This window comes from Leguminivora glycinivorella, chromosome 3, assembly GCF_023078275.1.
Source record: "Leguminivora glycinivorella isolate SPB_JAAS2020 chromosome 3, LegGlyc_1.1, whole genome shotgun sequence".
In the NCBI taxonomy this organism is placed as follows: Eukaryota; Metazoa; Arthropoda; class Insecta; order Lepidoptera; family Tortricidae; genus Leguminivora; species Leguminivora glycinivorella.
This window is the reverse complement of record NC_062973.1, coordinates 16,402,921-16,423,907: the sequence shown is the minus strand read 5'-3', so window position 1 is coordinate 16,423,907 and position 20,987 is coordinate 16,402,921. Positions and strand designations below refer to the sequence as shown.

Genomic DNA, 20,987 nt, shown 5'->3' with positions numbered 1-20,987 from the left:
TCTGTTCGTGAAAGCTTTTGAAATATAAAAATAAAAAAATAAAAATATATTTCCTATACTTACCTAGAGGAACTTGGACTTAGATAAACGGATGCGATAAATAGCTTGAACATTTTATATGTTTTGCCATAAAACACCTTTTCTATTCTACGTAACATTAAAGGTAAGCTGTGAACACCGTGGTTTTTGCTTTTGATTCTTGGACTCGTGGCTATCCGTTTCTCTAAGAAAATCAAATGTCCGTACAAACGTTAAACCACCTATTACGGGTATTCTTCTAAGAACCCATGTCGCTATTAAGGCGTTTATCCCGGTAAATGCGTATTGCAGAACGTTTAACTTCAATGCGTACAAAAGTGTGCAAAAAAGTGTAAAAGTCACAGAATGACCCGTAAACAATTACGACTTTATTGACTGTGCCGTTTTCTCGTCGTTTTGTTTAGGTTTTTCTTTTTACGCTGGCGTTAATCGGATTCGGAGTCATAACACGTAGTACGGTTGACCTATGAAAGCAATTTAAAACACAATAAAGTTACTTTATTGTGAAAATGAGATTAGTTTTAAGCTATAAGAAGTCCTTTGTCTTCAATATGCGTTGAATTACTTAAATTTATTCAAAATTCAAAGTTAAGTCAGATATAAGTGCCTTTTAGCTTAATTAAAAAGTCTGCTCATCAATCCTTTTATTTCGTGTTCATATTTTAATGGTGGTGAGTCGGGTAAAGATTCATCTAACAGAAGCTTCGCCGGGAGCATTATTATCCGATTAGCGGCGAGCCCGGCGTTCCGGACGCAATCTCCGCGCGGCTCTCTTCATCCAATTACACCAGTGTGAACTGGCTGGATTAGTCGCCCGGCTGCCGGCACGGTGAGGCACCGGATCCGAGCCGGAAACCACTGCCCACTTCACTGGGATTCATCTAACAGAAACTTCGGCTGGAGTATTAATTGTCTAATTAACACATGGGTTTCTGGTCATATTCTTCGCACGGCTCTTTATCCAATTACACTATGTAGTGTGCATTGGCTAGATTGGTCGCCCGGCTGTGGTACGGTGAGGCACCGGATCCGAGCCGGAAACCGCTGCCTATACTTCACTGGGATTCATCTAACAGAAACTTCGCCGAGTACATTGATGTCTTATTAACTATACGCGCAGATTGCTGGTCGTATTCTTCGCACGGCTCTTTATTCAATTACACTAGTGTCCACTCGGACTGGGCGTCCAATTGTGGTACGGTGAGACACCGGATCCGAGTCGGAAACCGCTGCCTACTTCACTAAAATTTATCAAAAGCTTCGCCAGGACCATTATTATCCCATTTGCGACTTGTGCGGCTGGATGAGCGCAATCTGGTAGAAGTCGTTCACACTATTGCACCAGTGTACGCGGCATGATGATGATGCGAAGGCCCGATTTGAACTGGGAAACCGCTATCCACCTCAGTCACATTCATTAACAGAATATCGACGCAATTGCCATGCTGCTCTATTCATTCAGCTAATCATCACACGTTATAGTGTGACACCTGAGACACGATTACTGATTACCATTGGATTAGCGGACCAGTCTGCCGAGTTGTTACAGCTCCGAGCGACACCTAACATGCGATACGAATACCAGACCGCGTCTGAAAAATCTATGCAACAACCGGTCTCATGCTGTTCTGAACTTGGCTTGATCGGCATTTCGGAACAGTTTTGGCATTCTGCCACAAACATAATAATTAGATAATTGCACTTCTTTTAAATCTATAATCAAAAGTAATTTGGATACACTACTCCCTTATCCAATTACGCGAGACGCGTGTAAACCGAACGGGATTAGCGGAAACCGTCTCGGAGTGCGATCTCTGGCAAATTACTAGTTTTACTTAAGCTGCAGTAATTAACAACATCCTGTACTGTTGAGATCGTTAACTGCATACGCAAAAACTGTTTGGCTGCAGTATATGGAGTGTCCTATAATTAAAATTTTAACCTCCTATATATGGAAGGCAATTTTAATTATTAGTGGCGGTCTCAATATATATTTACGTAAGTATATTTATTTTAGAAAAATAAATAAAATAAATTTATAATGAATATCACTTTGCCTCCGGTTGGTGTACCCCATATAAATTATATAATGCTGTGTCCTGGCCTGGCAGACAAGCATGGTCGCTCAATAAATGATAAAACATCAGGCCGTCCCTATCGAACTTACAAATAGTGTGATAGGGACGGCCTGATGTACCATGCCTGCCTGCCTGGTACCCTCGTACGAGTACATAAAGTTTGAACTTTTACAAGAATAAAAGAAAGTCCTAAATTCAAAAGCACAAAAAATTGTCAGGGATCCTTGAGGTTAAATATGACAATCCTGGTTTGGGACACCATTGGAATGACATAAATATCAATGTTCTAACATTAAACAGGATTTTTCAAAATCATTATCATATTACACAGACCATGTTTTGGGCAAAATATTAGAACAAATTATCTTCATAGAAAATATTTTAGTTTGTATTTATTAGTAGTCACACTACGATTTAAGTTAATTAACTGAAATAAATGTCATATCCCAACCCAACTCCCAACACCACAATCCAGCTTTGAACACTTGGAGGCCTTGGTCACTTTTCCTTTGTATATGACATTTATTTGAGTTAATATAATGTTTATTTTCAATTGTACCTATTGATTTATTGACAGTATCCTGTATAATGGGTTAGTTTAAACAGCTGTACCGCATCGCTATCCGCAGACCGCGATCTCGCTCGTCTGTAGTTCTTTATTGCTTCCTACAGTCGATATCTAACAAGATATCCGTTCGCGCACCAGGAGTTTTTGCACCCGATCGTGCGATTTTAATGGCATGGCGTACGCACGACTGTGCGACTAAATTAAGTGCAGGGACTTGCTTCCGTTTGCTTATTTGTCGATAGGTACATTAGGTACAGCCAGCATTAAAAGTAACCGAACAGGTCAGACGACGTGTCAATTCTGAACAAAAAAGATATGTCTAAAATGTCTCAAAAATGTACAGTAATTGAAAGAAATAATTGAACGCGAAACTTTTCATTATATGCGCTTGATAAAGTATTCGTGGCAGATACTTTTGACGCATTTAACGCATTATTATTATTATTATGAGCCTATTGTGTCCCACTGCTGGGCAAAGGCCTCCCCCCTCTTTTTCCATTCCTCTCGGTTTTGTGCGACAACTGACCAGTCTCTCAAAAAGGAGTCTAAGTTATCCCGCCATCGCCGACGAGGTCTGCCGGATCCTCGATTTGACTCGAGGGGCTACGCATATAACATTTAAAAATATTTTGCCCAATTAAACCGAGACATTTATGATTTTGTTGTTTTTGTCATTCATCGGCATTAGTCACAACTGCCCATTTTAATTAAAATAATTAAAAAAAAATTGTCAACCGTCTGCAGCGTTAGCACATGACTGCCGCGAGAGTATGTCCTTATGTCATTAATGCAGTTAAAAGAAGTGTGATCTATCTCGCGCCGACATACTCTCGCGGCATTCATGTGCTAGACCTACTGAGAGTACTGAGCTTTCGACTTGCCATGAGCAGAATACTATGCACTGCGAATAATGCTCGTCAAAGTTCTTTAATTATATTATTGCACTGACGTTTGTACTCACATAAACCCAAAGGCTAGAGAAAAGTTTACAAGCCACGCCGCTCTCTATTTCTAAGGCACTAAAGCAACACTGAAAAGTGGTTGCTCGGGGTAGTTGTTTCTTGTAACAAAGAGGGTAGAACGATCTCTTTGTTGTTAAGTGGCAGCCGGCGGGCGCGGGCGCGGCGCGGGCGGGCGGGGGTGCATTTAGTGCATGAATAGCGGGTAACTGCACTTCGTCACTGCGGGAGGAACAACCTGCCCACACTCCCCCGCCAGGCGCTAACGCCTCAAACATTTATTTAACTTATACTGCTTAAACACAAGATTACAATAATCATATCTACATCGTTTGGTCTAAGCGTGCCGACAAGCTGCTATTTAGTAAAAATATGTCAACGCAATATCATTTTGGTACAACATACATACAATCACGCCTGTATCCCATAAAGGGGTAGGCAGAACACATGAAACTAATAAAGCTTCAGTGCCACTCTTGGCAAATAAGGGGTCGAAAGTAAACGAAACTGTAACATTGCAGTGACAGGTTGCCAGCCTCTCGTCTACGCCACAATTTAACCCATCATCATTCATCATTTTCATCATCATTTTGGTATTCGTTAAATACTCGTAGATATAATTTTTTTGGGATGACGATTTTGTAAGATTAATGTTGGTTGACACACCTATTTTTACAATAACCAGGATTATATGGTTAGCTACCAATCATAATGACCAATCCAAAAACTAAAACAAAATAATAGCTTAATTCCAAATGAATAACTTTCTATTGAATTATGAGATATAAACAATATTAAAAACACAACAGATATCACATATTCAACCAATCAGTAAACCAATTTGTTCAATAAGTAATCCAAATAAAATATCCCTCATATTTGCAAAAATAAAACCCGATTCGTATAATTACACTCGTTGTTAACCCCTGCCTACGAATTCCTATAAGCGGTCCCACGGTTGCCGTTCGGGCGCCACTCATTAAGACCCCGTTTTATCCCCCTCGCTTGCCCACCTTAATGTTGTTTTCGAGCTTTTAAACAACTGATTACAGATGATTAAACAACGACATTTCATTAATTACACTTATTCAAATATTTTCTCATAATTGCGTTTTAAAATAAATAAAAATCGTAACGAAGAACGTTAAGAAGATAATGTTTGTGAACGGGCATTAGTGGTCTCGGAACGGCCGAGTGGTAAATCGGGAAGTCTACACGGCGAGCCGCAGAATTGCGTAATTACCGTAAAGGAAGTCGGCCGTTTAGAGCAAACAAAAACGCTGGCGACTCGATCGGTGGCAACAAAGGGACGTAATTTGAAACAATCGGCGGTGGTGCAGAGCCGCCTGGCGTGGGCGCGCACCCTCCGACTATTGATCTGACGACTCGCGCCACCCCAGCGCCCCACGTCTCGCCCGACGGGCCCACTCCCGCACGCCGCCCACAACCCGTATTTTAATTGCAAATCTGCCAGATAATGTGCAAATAGATAACGGTATTATATTCGGCTCGCTAACTAATTATGAAGCGCTATCGAATTACAAGCACGATATACTTACTTTCAAGTGATCTAGCTTGAGCGCGAGCTAACGGTGTATTGTATTAACGACGTGTTAGCTATCTTTATGCTCGCTATGAAACATAATACGGTATCTTCAAACTTAATCTTAATACAAAGGAGATTGAACGTTTCCACGCGGAGTTACACGGGCCATCCTTGGGTTCGTTTAATACACAAATGGGTCGATGATCGGATGCTCTCTCCTCTTCCGATTTGTTGTGAAACCGCTTATTTTCCATTTCCCTCGTCCAGAATCTGGGGCGTTCGCAGTTTCCTTCGGAAATGGATCTCGATAAGGGTATATTCTAATAGAATTTGTTATCTTTCTCAATTGAGACGATTTAATAACTTAAGCTTTTCCTTTTCAATTATGAGATTTCCATTTTTATGATAGCGTAGGATACGATTTGATTTGTTTAATGTTTTAGTGTCCTTCTTTCAACATTTATAAGTACATTGTAGTCTATGTAATCTTTTATAAGTATGTAAATGTTTTACGAGTGGTCGGGGCTATTTCTTTTCAATTACCGAGCCGTCTGGAGAGCAGGACAAAGTCACGAGGTCGGTCCCTCTCAATAACGTCATTGCGACAACTCTTTGTGCCCGCAACCCGTGGCCCGCTCATTTCGCATTTAGGCCATCCTCGTACGAGCGGCCGTTGATCTCATTATTTATTGACAGCGGTGTTTATTGATGACGCTGTGTTTATTGTATTGTGTGCTGATAGTGTCATGATTGTTATTAATAGTATTGTACAAGCGAGGGTAGAAATAGGACAATAAGTAAATACTTTGTGCTGTTTTACTAGCGGGCGCTTTTATTACGACTAAGGGTTATTATAGACAAAGACATATTAGGTTGTATTTTTTTTTCAAGATTGTAGTAAATTATTATTTTTTGGAACCAAGCAGTTTTATGAGGTTCACATTGAAATCGTGGCACAGGGTTGAAATAAAACTTTATTTAAAAAAAGTTTATAAATAGTTAAAAGAACCATTTTTTTATTGGCTGCTGCTGCTGGGCCTAAGCATTGTATTCATTAATAGCATATACAATTACACAGTCAAACAAATTTATTTGTTGATAGAGACGAAAATAATGGCAGGAAATATGGTACTGCGTTTGTCTTATTTAAAGTTATTATTGCTCATGCTGAGCTCATGAGTTACTCACCTACTAGATATTTTTAAGTGTTTTTTAAATGTTACAATAAAAACATACTCAATAATAATTTTGCTTGTGTTACAGCAGTGGGTACGGATTTGAACGCCCTCAAGAAGAAGATGAAGAAGCGAGCGTTCCCGAACATGAGCGTGTCACAGCTCACGGTGCAGCGCGAGCGACCCCAAGCGGACTTCAAGGTACGCACCACATTTGTTATTCATGTTTGTGGCTTTCTATGCTTCGAAGGTTATTTTATCAGAATTTATGATAAAATTTCAGGTAGAATGAACCTTAATATTGCATCCAAAGCATTAAGGGCCTTTTAGGCATGGAAACTCACATATTTATGATAGAGATATTTAATTCATCTGCTTACATTCACAATTGGCAAGTGGCGCTGAGCGCTGTTGTGATGTTTCGTTTTAGAGTAGGTTTCAAAAGGCGTGTGCAGGTTGTTTTGTTCCCAAAGAGAAACTTTTTAAAACTAGATATAGTTTTAGTTAATTTATAACGATAGGAAGGAGTAAGTATATCAATATTGACTCTAGCCAGCATATAGTTAATGCATCGTATTTCTAGTAGCATCTGATTAATTAATTTGACTCAGAATTTTATAGGCTCTCAATTTTTTATTCTGCTATGCGTAAGGCATATTTCACGCGGTTTCAGTGCGTTGATAATAGGTCACCTACGAATATTGGCGGACGAGAGTCAAGAATGTAGCGAAACTTCAATTGACTGTCTCGTAGTTTCAGTTCGCTTATCTCACTCTTAGATGAACGCGCCCTCCATTCCCTATGCATAGTTCATTCATTCCGGCTCGATGGCTGCCTATTCTGTTATGCATAAGGCATTTCTCGCGACCTTAAGGACTGTTCAATTTACTAAGCGGACACTTAAAAAAAGCATTTTTTTCTGCATAGTTTAACATCTTATTTAGCTGAATGTTATTAAAACGACAACAAACGTAATAGATGTAGCAAAATAAGATACACTCTTAAATCAACAGGAACAGATTGCCTGTTAAACAAGTACTTTTTTCCCGAATTTATCAATTTTTATGGTTTTCTCCTCATCTAGCACATACTCTCCTACGACGTCATTGTGGGACTGGGGTCCCGGTAATGTACTACAGTCAAATTTGACGTACGTTTTTTCGTTCATTAAAATGCAACGAGATTTATTCTTTAGCGACACTTTATACAATTTTCCGCACCATTTTTTGGATCGCAATTTGTTATCTGCACTTCTCTTCTGCATTTTCTGCTTCTTATATGTCTTTATATTATTTATTTTTTTATATTTTGAACAGTACCTACGCGAATGCCCACTTTTTTACAATTTGGTGAACCGATAGATAATTTTACGATTTTAACAACTGCCTAACTTTATCCTCGACTTGAGGATTTGCCGGACCGCTTCTACGCCTAGATTTAGGTAAATCCTCAAGCTTATGATGCTCTTCAAATTTTGTAACGATTTGGAACACCGCTGATTTTGAAAAATTGTACATATTTGCGATTTTTTGCAGAGAACACTTTCCAGTACACCATTTGTGCAAGATTGCTTTGCGATCGTTCAAAGTAATACGCTGCATCGTGAAATATAATTAACTATGGAAGAATAACTATGTAGCGATCGACGTTGATAGCTTCTCTAATGTCGTCACCGTCAACTGTTTATCAATTGTTTTTAAATTACAAATTTTAAAGATGTTTTAGTGTGTCCGCTTAGTAAATTGAACAGTCCTTAGTTCACTGATCACGGGAAAAGTCGCCGACGAACAGTTGAAGAGGTAGGTACAGTCAACCAATTTGAATCCTATGTCACTGTAGAACCCTTTCACAGTAAACGTCGAAGTGACTTCTTTGGCAAATACAGCACGGTGGTAATGAGACAGGGTTCTAGAGTGGTCTAGGATTCAAATTGGTTGACTGTAAGTACATACATAATATCAACCGAAAGTTCATGAGCGTTTCGTAGTTTCTGATGCTTTCGTTTCCATTGGATTTCGACGTGTACTCCATTTCCTATGCCCGCCAGATTATGTTATGCATATGGCATGTTCGCGTTCCTAACTCGGCGATCACATGTGTAACTAGGTAACTACATATGTTGCTAATGAAAATTAAATTAAAATAACACATTACCAAGTTACAATCGGTTGTCTTCTTTGATGACTTCTTGGCTTTACGCTAATATACGTACTAGGTACTTCAAATGGTTGGACATCAGCAAAAATAGCCTCAAGATCATAGTTTTCTCTCTGTATCGTATAGCGTATGTCGTTGCAGAAAGCGCCCTCCCGGAGATCAAAGTGTGCACCACATTAAGTATTCATAGCAGCAATAAGTGCCGGCCCGCTGCCAGCCTTTACTGTCTATTATGAATATTTCGCGATCCCATTTCCGTTCAGACCTTGGCAATGATTTTATAAGATTATGGTCTTGTTTTGTATTTGTTGGTACTGTACTTGACTTTACAATGTTACACTTTGTAAAGAGAAAGGTATTCGAGTAGAATCGATGATTCATTTGGAAGCATTCGCACAGCTGTTTAGTTTTTGTTTTACTAGATATCGTTAAATTGTATTCAATGACCATTACTATGCTAATGGGAAATAATTAACATCATATGAATCTAGAGATTACTTTGTTTCTTGTTCTTGAACGTATCGTAAACATTCTCAATATTACCTATTTTTTTATACCACGTCGGTGGCAAACAGGTACTGCTTGGATACACATACAGCTGTTCAACGGTGTATTACAATTTCTTATATTCTTAAGTGATATGCAAGTTTACTGTAACTAAACATTTTAATGTGGTTTTTGAACATATAACACAGAAACAGGGCTGTACACGATAAAATCCGGCCATACATAATATGGCAAATCTTTTAATAGAAAGTTAATTTTCAAGCAGGACCGTTTCCATATAATTTGCGGATATCAACCTACAAATTAAAGATATAAACATACCATAACGTTAGTTGGTCTATGAATTTTAGCAGTGTATATCTCATGGTACCAATATTTTTTTGTGCACTGTCTTCTGGCAGTCTTTACAAAACTTTCCTGTTAAAAAGATTTTTTAATGTTTAATTATATTAGCCAAAATATAATTAAACATTAAAAAAATGATATACTGATTCCACAATAGTAAACATTTTTCTGATTGTAATCAGGTTAAGAAAGTTCTGAAGTTTTCTAACTTTGCTGATTTCGACTTTTTGACACTTTTTGGCTCTCCAGACATAAACAACTTTCAGTGCTTGGAGTAGAAAGTCTTCCTGACTCCCAAATGTCGAAATGAGTTACAATAACAATTTTTTTGGTAAGATGACATTCTAATGCGTGTAAAACGGCTTTTAAAAATATAACTACAATTGTGAAAAGTGGGATAGGAAGCCTGTGAATATTGTCAAAAAACGCTGGACAAAAAATGAAATGTACTATGGACTATATTCGGCGAAAACTCACACTTACTCGTGCATTACAACGAATAGCTACTATTATTATATAGTTTAAGATATACTGGTTAATAAAAATACAAAAATTACTTTAAAATGTGGATTCGGGAAAAAATATTCCATGTCATGCATGGCCGGATTTTATCGTGTACAGTCTTTACTTAGTACATCGCTCTTATCCAATACTCGGTTCATTTTAGATCCACTCGGTGTACAGTGAGCCAAAAAAGTGGTTTATCACTTTTCGACCTTATGTGTTTAACATGGAGTCGAAAAGTGGTAAACCACTTTCTTGGCTGACCGTTCCTTATCCTCGTATTCCGTCGTTCCTCTTAAAATGTGTGTCCGCTAGTATCGTATTTTAGTTCATCGTTTCGTTTTTATTTGATTATGATTACATGGTATATTCCTCTAAAATTGTCGAAGGAGCCTGTTCGTGTCAACTTGGGTAGTTGGGCTCCTTACACTGTATCAATAAGTTTAATATAATAATATGCAATTTTTGGTTTCAGGCTCACGAGAACGAGCAGAACCGCACGCTGTCGCCCGGGCTGGCGGGGACGCGCGCCGCCGCGCCCGCGCCCGCGCCGCCCTACCCGCACGACGACAAGCACGAGCACGTGCAGCGGCCCTCGCACTACCTCACCGTCAACAGCGGCTGGATCACGCAGCACCAGGACACGCAGGACCTCGCCAAACAGAACACGCCGTCCGCCATGCAGAGCCCGCTCAACGTCGGCATGCCCGTGCTGGGAACCAACGGCCAGATCATCGGCGTCAACACCGGCTACTCCAAACATCCCAACTTCAAGAACGCCGCCAACGTTATGCAGCCGACCGAGGAGCGGAAGGAGGAGAAGAAGGAGCCCCATCTCCCGCAGCCGAAGCCGCCGGCGAAGGAGGACGAGTCGCAGATATTCTGCGGGCTCAACCAGCCCCTGACGCCCGAGGTCATGCAGAAGATCAACGAGCAGCAGCAGCTCTTCATCCAGCAGAACCAAAAACAAATAGAGATGGCCATGAAGGGTTACAGGTCGCAGCTGGCGGAGTCTGCGACCAAGAACATGCTCCAGGGGCAGAACCAGTACGTGCCACAGGGGCAGCTGGTGATACAGAACGGGGCCGTAGTCAAGACTAACCCGGCGAAGACGCCGCCCTGGCAGGTCAAGAGAACTGACGCCGCGCCCAACCCCATGTCGAGTCCTAGCCCTAAACCTCCCAAGTTAGACAATATTGACTACGACGACCCACCTTTGACCATATCAGACGACGCCGCCGTTAAGAATAACTTTGTCAACAATGATGCTATGAATCCGGCCATGTGCTCTCGCGTCCCTCCGCTGCCCCAGCACTACAATATGATAAGTCAGCAGTGGCCTACCGCCGAAATAAACAAGAAAAAGTTGAAGAACAATAAGGGTTCCAAAAAGAAGAACGGTGCCGCCGAAACCAAGATAATGACGTTCAACAACGGCATGCGGCTGGTCCAGGAGTCTAAAGGAAAATCTTGCGAGGACATGTCCGGCAACAGCGTTCCGTCCTTCATGGACGACCCCAACGGCTACCTGGCGCAGCAGACGGTGCTCCTCAACAACACGATATCCAGACAGGTCGGCATCAACTCCTCCTTTGACGGCGGCCAGTACGAAAATACGAACAACTGCTACGCCAACAACCAGCCGGATAAATCGTTCAAGACGTCAAATAAACCGTGCGACATGAACGTCTACAGAGGAAGCATGGCGCCCAACGCGTCGCCCTCCCCCAACAACACCCCCGACAGCAGCGTGCTCTCCGACAAGAGCCAGGACTCGCAGTGCTGCAAGGGATGCAACGCGTTCAAGGGGAACGGCGCCGACTTCCCCGACAACCAGATGAGAGCGAAATACATGAAGCACAACATGTACAAGATGGAGATAGACGGCAACCGCGGCGACGCCGGCCTCGCCGCCAGCCCCGGCCGCTTCGACGACAACCCGGTCTCGTCCACGTTCCTCGAGCGCAGCCCCTCGCACGACGCGCAGCCCATCCAGGCCGGCACCGTCAGCACCAGCAACGGCTCCCCCGCCGACAGGCTGCCCGTGCCCGAGCCCTCGCCCACCTCCTCCAACAGCTCCCGCAACACCGACACTCCGCACAGCGGCGGCTCGCAGTTCGCTCCCGGCTGCTCCTTCCCCGTGCAGAGCCCGGCCTACTCCGCCGGCGACCCCGCCTACCACTACCACGACCCCGGCCCGCCCGCCTCGCAATCCATCACCGGCACTCAGATGATGCATTTCATATCGAACCACAACGTTAATAAAAACCTCATGGAGGTGGACAACATATCGATGGTCGGCGTCAAGCCCGGGCTGAAACTCCCGCAGGAAATATTCAGGGTCGAGTCTAGGAAGAGGGTGGAGAATTCTATGCCGGGCTACTGCCCTCCCCCGCATTTGGGCGGCGGGCCCGCCCACTCGCTCGTCCAGTCGTGCTACGTGCAAACTTTCGTCACGACCATGGCGAGCGGCTTCTCGGTCACGAGGGACACGGTGACCTCGGTGCTCGCCGGCAAGGCCAACACCGTCACCACCTCCATCAACGCGTCCCAGATAAACTTTATCCGGCCGCCGCCCCCGCCGAGCGTCAACCTGGCCACCTCCTACGCGATACCGAACAACCAGCCGGACCCGTTCATAAATTCGGTGAATCTACCGACCAGCTACCCGTTGCACATAGCGGGCACGACGGCGCAAAACATGATATCGAAGTCGCCCCTGGAGATGGTCCAGAACGTCATCGGCGGCGGGCCCGCGAAACCGGAAACCGGCGGCTCGACGACCCCCGTACAGGCGAGCAGGAGACCGTGCCCGCCGACGACGCCCGGCCAGATCTTGATATCGTCCACCGGCCAGATCATCGTCTCGAATAATCAAATGCCGCCGCCGCCGCCGAAGAGCACGACGGTGGCCTCGCCCGCCTCCGCGGTGCCGGCGGTCAACCAGGTGGTCGTCAACACGCTGCCCGCGCCCTTCGTGCTGCAGCCGCCCGTGGTGGCCGTGGACGCGCAGGTGCTGCAGCCCGGCGCCGTGCTGCCGCTCGTGGCGCCCGGCGACGGCCACAAGCCCGCTCCCGGCTTCGTGCCGGCCGTCGCCATGCTGTCCCCGGAGACCCTCAAGAAGAGAAGTAAGAAAAAGAAGACCGGCGCGAGCGTGACGAACGTCCTGCAGATAACGGCGCCCCAACCGAACCCGAACAACATCATGGTGCATCACACCTCGCCGCAGCAGAGCTCCAGCCCGCAGTTCTCCCCCGAGGGTTCCAGCTGTCGCCCAACAACAACATCTCGCCGGCGCCCATGCTGCAGGCGCTGACGATCGTGCCCGGCAAGTCGGGCACCCCCGCTCACATAGTGATGAACGGTCAGGGCAACTCGAGCAACTTTGGATCGCAACAAATAATAGCCAACACGTCCCCGTCGCAGCAGATCAACTTACTCCAGCCGGTGAACCTGATAAACAACGCGAGCAACGTGATGCCCAACTTCCCCGCGTTCCAACAGTTCATAGTGCCAAATATCGGCGGGATGGTGATGACCGCGGACGGGACGATCATACAGGACAACTCCAACGGGATGCCGATGCAGCTCCAGTTGCAGACCGTTAACGGGCAAAACGTTCTGACCCCGGTGCAGAACCCTGGCGTTTTCGCCGCCGGCGCGAACGGCGGGGTCGTCATTAGGGCGCAGAACCAGCAGGGAAAGATCATACAGTCGCAGCACAGCCCCGGCGCCCAGTTCCTCTCGCCCAACAGCCAGGTCATGATGAACAGCCCCAACTTCAACGGGCAGCTGAGCCCGCTCCTCGCCAACCTGAGCCCGACGAGCGTCGCCTTCAACGCGCCGCAGGTCCGGCCCGGCCAGCAGGAGTTCATCCAGACCAACCAGATGGGGCAGACGCTGATGGTGCCGCTGTCGCCGAAGCGCTCGCTCGCGCCGACCAACCGCGCCAACACGTTCGTCCAGCAGAACACGACCATAGTCCAGCAGCAGACGACGCTCGTGTCCAACTCGCAGGCGCACTCGTCGATCGCGCTCGGCGCCGGCTCGCGGCTCGGCATCGACCCGAACGTGCTGCTCGCCACGAAGCAGATCCAGAAGCGCACGTTCGAGCCGCCGCCGTCGCCCGACAAGGAGGCCTCGTTCTGTGCGTTCCCGCGCTCGGGCCCGGGCGCGTTCGCGGCGGCGGACGGGCCGGAGCGCGCGCACTCGGTGTCGACGCAGACGCTGGGCGCGCGCAAGTCGCCGGGCGGCTCGCCGCCGGACACCACCACGCACTCGCCCGCCGACCCCGCGCGCTCGCCGCGCCCCGGCCCGCGCCCGCACCACCTGCCGCCCGACACCACCACCGCCGAGCCCGACGACGCGCACGACCACGCCGACCCCGCCGCCTCGGTGAGTGCGCGCACACCGCACATATACTACTCTATCTCCTCTCCATACCTACCGACTGTGACGCCAACGATAAACTAACAGCTACAAGCTGACAGAGTCATTAGCGATGAAAAAAGCCGGAAAATTCCCGTTTTTTTCCATTTCCTTTGGTTTTTTTCAGAAATTTATGGAAAAAAACCGCGAATGTTTCGGCTCTTATTTTTCAAAAAAAAACATGAAATATGAAAGAAATTTGTCATTGTTTGGACGGACACATACCAGACATAGAAATCGGTTATTGCCCGAACGATTTTATAAATTAATCTTTATTCGGGCGAATTTGCACCTACAAACGGGCTACACCGACGACATGGAAGCAGAAATGACTGAAATACAGACGGTCAACCAAATCTTGGCACTAAAAATGGCGCGAGATTCGAATTTTCTATGGGAATTAATCCTTCGCCCTTACATTTTCAATATTTTTTTAAGTGTCGTCGATGATTCCGCCAACTTCAAGGTTTAAGAAGGCACGCGTTTTATAAAGACAATTCGCCGGTGAGCCCTATATTTTTAAAAATTAACCGCCTTTTTTACTGCCAAGGTCAGTTGACCGTCAGTACATGATGAGAGTGAGAGTGATTAATAGAACACTAATTTTAATAATGTATTTCAGCAATTCCCGTCAACTTTGTACAAAAATTAAGGAAAAAGTTAAATTTGTTTTTATTAATTCCTATTTTGTTACCAAGATTTTGTTGATGAATTGAGATTTTATTAAGTTTTATTTCGTCATTAAGGTTCTCTAGTATCTATATTTTCTTAATTATAACAATTATCCTGTATATATCTTACGAAAGTCGAATTATATTACTAAATGTTGGTAACAAAATAGGTTAACGGGAACAAAGTTGACGGGAATTGCTAATTTGTTTTTTTCTTAAAAAACCCGAAAAATACCGAAAAAAATGAAAAATTCATAAACTTCGGGAAAAATCATTTGATTTTTTCCGGTTTTTTCAACGCTAAGAGTCATACAGGTGCGAAACTACGTTTCGATCTTTTCCACTTTTAATTTAATGCGTATTTCACGCGCGAAACCTTGAAAGCGAGTTTGCAATTATTTATGCCCTGATTCCACGACTTGTCCCCCGATGAATATTTTATTTCGCTTTGAATGACAAAAAGCCCGAATAACTATTCACCAAAATAATATATGGACGAGTTTTTCCTGCTTCCATCATCATTCCACTCTCGAAAAAGTGCTCCAGGTCACATCCTGCATCACCTCACGAAACTGTTGCGTTTAAAGACAATTTTTGATAACTAGCAAGCAACCAAGTGTTGGAACAACATTCCTCCACCTTCTTCGTCTTATTTTTTGAATAATTACAGAAATATTTTTTTCAAAAAATACCTTTTGAGAACGTACTTACTAAGTACTGCTTATTAATTATTTATCGATATTTAAGTATATTTACGTAATCTGGTCCAGGCAGAGCGGAGTTTGACCCATGGGTTTGTGGTTGCAGGCGATGGTGCAGTGCGTGTCGAGCAGCGAGCAGGACATGGCGGAGTCCCGCGAGCACGTGTGGCCCGCCGTGCGGCCCGACTTCAGCCCCGACACCGATGCACAAAGTAAGACCTGTCTTCTTCTCATTTGTCGCACATACGGGTATTTCACTAAAGAAGCTGACCCAAATTATCTATAATTATGCATTTCTTTAAGTAGTTCTATTGTGTCAATCCAAATATGCTATTTTAATTTATTTATTTTTATTTTTAACCCCCGACGCAAAAACGACGGGGTGTTATAAGTCGGACGTGTCTGTTTGTTGGTCTGTCTGTCTGTGTGTGTGTGTGTCTGTCTGTGGCATCGTAGTATTGTTTGAATGTTGAGTTTGTCGGGAGTGTTCTTAGCCATGTTTCATGAAAATCGGTCCACTTGTCGCGGTTGGGGGTTTTTTCAAAATTTTAATTTTGGGGTTAAGTTATTACTTATTTACATCGACTAATGGCCAGCTTTTTTAGTGAAATACCCCTTTGTGTCGTATCCTCATGGCTAAGGCACTAAGTGCGTTGTCACATTATCCGATCCGATATCGGACGTAAGACTGATCCTATACATTACAGGCGCTATCTTTGATTTGTGCCTTTGACATCCGATATCGGATCAGATAATGTGAAAACGCACTTAGGTTTAGCGAAACGTTGCTGCTTCGGCGCTCGGAAACAGTTAAATGTACAAGTCGATTTACAACAGCTGGTAAATGGATTCGTTACATTAGTACATTAGTATGTACTAATGTATCGAATGAGTGAATGAAAATGTGCACGCGTGTGACGGACAAAATAGTGGCTCTTGTCACTGTCACTCATAAAATCAAAATTTTGTTCAGTCCATTGATGCCAGTTCTATATGAAAAGTTACGTGGTTACTTTTATGAAATTTGTTTGATCATTTACATAATTTAAAATTTTTGATATTTAATATAAGTAACGAAAGAACATATTTAATTTCGGGAACGCGTTGAGGTACTTGAGGTATCGAGTTGAAAACAATTTGATTTGATTTTATTTTCCATTTGCCGACAAGTCGCAAAATTCCGAAAAAAATATTTATAAAAATATATCTCTCTATCTCTATCTGTCTATATAAAAATGTCAGAAATGTCAGCAATAAATAAAATCTAAATTAAATACCTATCCTATATGCACTCGGTGGTGGCCACCTACACATATAACTGAGTGTGTATGTGGCTGTTACCAAGGCACTTAGCTTTTTGTCCAGTACATAAATGTTAACTATTAAATAATTTAATTAGAATAAGTTTTTAAAAATGTATTTGCTCACTGTATGGACCTTGGTCTGAAATAAAGATATATATATTAGGGATGTCACGAATGTCGCATGTGTCACATTCGCATTCGCAATGCGAATTTTCAGAATGCGAATGTGCGAATGCGAATGCGAATGCGAATATCGCTGATTTCATAAAAAACCAAAATAAAAACCAAGCAATCACCAACAACCCGCTAGGTAAAAAATTTGAAATGCTTACTATTGGTCAAAATGCCGAGTACGAACTTCACGCCGTACGAATTTGACCTATCTGCGCATGCGCGAGTCGACAGTTGACAACGTTTCAAAATTTTCAATGTCCCTAAATCGAAAACCATTTCGATATATACGCTTGTAGATCACATAAATCATTTTTTAAAAAAAAATTTCCGCATTTTTAGTATAAAAAATCTTAAAAATAGTTTAAAGGGGAAGTGACGTCAAATAGCTGATTTAGAGCTGCCACTATATCAAAAAAATCTTCCAGTTGGGATGTCACTTGAGTTTGACAGTGAAACTTATCACAGTTCGTAGCAAAGATATTAAAAAAATCATGGCTTAGTCTATGATTCGTAGTCATTCACTAGTGGTTGACAGTGACACTTGACAGTCAGACATACCGGACTGTTTAAGCTGACTGTTAAAACTTTTTTTTTAGGAATGATTTTGTCGTTTTTAGGGTTCCGTAGTCAACTAGGAACCCTTATAGTTTCGCCATGTCTGTCTGTCCGTCCGTCCGTCCGTCCGTCCGTCCGTCCGTCCGTCCGTCCGTCCGTCCGTCCGTCCGTCCGTCCGTCCGTCCGTCCGCGGATAATCTCAGTAACCGTAAGCACTAGAAAGCTGAAATTTGGTACCAATATGTATATCAATCACGCCAACAAAGTGCAAAAATAAAAAATGGAAAAAAATGTTTTATTAGGGTACCCCCCCTACATGTAAAGTGGGGGCTGATATTTTTTTTCATTCCAACCCCAACGTGTGATATATCGTTGGATAGGTATTTAAAAATGAATAAGAGTTTACTAAGATCATTTTTTGATAATATTAATATTTTCGGAAATAATCACTCCTAAAAGAAAAAAAAGTGCGTCCCCCCCCTCTAACTTTTGAACCATATGTTTAAAAAATATGAAAAAAATCACAAAAGTAGAACTTTATAAAGACTTTCTAGGAAAATTGTTTTGAACTTGATAGGTTCAGTAGTTTTTGAGAAAAATACGAAAAACTACGGAACCCTACACTGAGCGTGGCCCGACACGCTCTTGGCCGGTTTTCTTAGGTGTATGAAACAACACATGTGACGTCACGAAGCTGTGTCTTGACGTTTGTAACTTACGCTCTTTCTGCTCGAAGCAGTAATAAAAAGGGAATTTCTCATTAAAATAGCAGTTGTTGGAAAAATAAAAAAAATACGTGTATCTTTTAGTATTGAGTTCTTTCAAACCAAACAATAAAAAGTAGTACTAAAAAATATGAAATGTTGTCAATTGGAGCGGCCGGCGCGGGCGAGGAACAAGCTGCGACTTGCACACATTCGCATTCGCAAAACATTCGCATCGTTTGAAGCGAATGCGAATGTCAAAGCAAATGTTTAAAAGAATGCGAATGCGAATGCAAATATTCGTAACATCCCTAATATACATATATTTTTTAATATACATTTCTATCCCTACTTTGCAAAGTCCTACTGTAATACGTTAATAAACACCTTTTTTGACATCGAACATTATTCCATCTTCGTGTCGTTTCTTCTTGGAAACGTGTTTAAAAATTACATGACAATCACACGCAGATGTTGCATTTCCAGGTGTAATGTCAAACTTGCCGCTCATGCGCCAGAACCGCAACCACAACCCCGTGGAGTCGACCGAGATGCATTACAACCAGAACGCGGCGCCGCCCGCCAACCAGCACGGGCTCATGCCCGCCACCACCAACTACTACGAGCGCACGCACACATACAAGAGGAAGAACGACTTCGGCGACGGCTCCTCCTACCGCACCGACAAGATGATGCGCACCACCTACAACATGCTCCACGCGCTACCCAAGGAGGAGTACGACCTGCGCCTGCCCTCCCCCGACAAGCAGGCCCGCCACTTCCCCCCCTCCGGAACCAGCTCCGAACCCTCCGCCATACAGAAAGTATTTGACAGACACAATCTAGGTCCCGGAAATGGTAAGTGGCACTACCAGTTCTATGTATAACCTTTCTCGCTACGCTTTCGATCCTTGGCTAATTCAACTATACGATCTGATTCTTTGATATTCTATTCATCAGCTTGAGTGTCGGCAACACGTGACTTATTCATATGAGTTCTTAAAGCCCTTTTTCGCAAATATTTAAGCTACCAACAATTCGCATTTTAATTACAATTTTTCATTTATTACGTACCAAATATTTCATCACTTTTCAGTCTTCACTTGCTGTGTCTGCACTGTAAATGAATTGAAAACTAATAATCACACTTTTGTATGTAAAAAGGGCTTTTATATTAACTTGTTAACAATTTGAGACAAAATCCGTTGCCACAGTTTACTAATTTATCCAGAACCATTTCACGCTTTGGTCACAGCTAACAAAATTCCAAATTGATCATTATGTTGTGTCTTGTATTGGTTTTGGATTGACTGACGCCTACGTACCCGAAATTTGAGGACACCACGTGTATATTAGACGTTTGTTGATGATACATACTGACGTGTATTGGTATATTTCAGCTTCTACATAATGCGATACTGTATTGGTCATTGGTTTTCTTTTGGTTGGGTTAATACAAGATACAGCTGTTAATAGAGGGTGTACTGGAAACTAATCCGACATGAGCGACGTGCGGCGTCCACCGTTCCCACCCGGCTTTCTGTCGCTTTCCATTGCACCACACTCGAACAAGTAACAAAATTGGCTCACAGATTGGGATCCCATTACTAACGCATCATTGTAAAGCCATCATCATTTCATCTGTTCATCATTGTAAGTAAAGCACAATTTTCATATTACTGTTCTTCTTTGGTGTGGGAATATGTAAATTACGAATCTGCTTCACCTATTGTACACTTTGTTTACTTCTGGTTTGTGATTGATAGATGGGTTTAGACCAAATTTTTCTGTATTGTAGAAATATCCTTATTTTCAGAATTATTATTATTATTGGTTTATGTTGTTTCGGTTCAGGTGGAAATAATAAAAAATATCATCAATGATTCACTTCACAAACTAGATGTAACTTATTTGTAAGTTTGCACTTGTGATTTAATGAAGTGTAAGTGTTACAAAGTCGGATTTTTAAGTGGAATGTTTATTTCAATTTGTATTATATCTTAATGATATGTAAGAATGCAGTTTCCAAATGTAAGTAAATTCAATAATCTCCAGAGTTTTTTTTTCTCATGAGTAGCATCTAATTAATTTTAGAAATTTAAAGTATCAAACACGTCACTGTCGAGTTCTGAATAATCGTACGTAACAGGCACTAAGAATCCGATTTTTCTCTGCACAAAACTACCTATATGTCACTTCAAATGTATCTAACGATTGAAATTTTTGTTCTAAAATACTCTCGTATCTATCGTATCGAATCTTGTAAAGTTAGCACTCTCGCTCGAGTCTAATGTCTATACTTAATGTAATCCTGTCGACGTGCGATATCCGCGTCGTACTCTTCTCGCATGTAATAATCAGTGCACTCATGTATCGGTGTCGGGCGAAGAGGACCGGCGAACGCGGGCTAAACTGTGACAATATCGGTAGATAACAAGAGCGGGGAGGAATCCGACGCCGAAGCGGAGAGATCCGGGTCCGGAGAGTCTGCGGGCGCACGCGCGGAGGGCGCGCGCACGTTCAGCGCGGGCGAGCTGGTGTGGGGCCCGGTGGCGGGCTACGCGTCGTGGCC

General features: G+C 43.2%; 1 protein-coding gene across 1 annotated transcript in view; it reads left to right on the top strand.

Moving 5' to 3' along the window:
• Nucleotides 1–13,194, top strand: part of LOC125242636 — a 75,256-nt gene extending 62,062 nt beyond the window's left edge. The window contains exons 4-5 of the mRNA XM_048151464.1: nt 6,454–6,566; nt 10,354–13,194. Of these exons, the coding sequence (XP_048007421.1) occupies nt 6,454–6,566; nt 10,354–13,194 (2,954 nt within the window). The remainder of the gene's footprint in view (nt 1–6,453; nt 6,567–10,353) is intronic.
• Nucleotides 13,195–20,987: the final 7,793 nt, after the last annotated feature.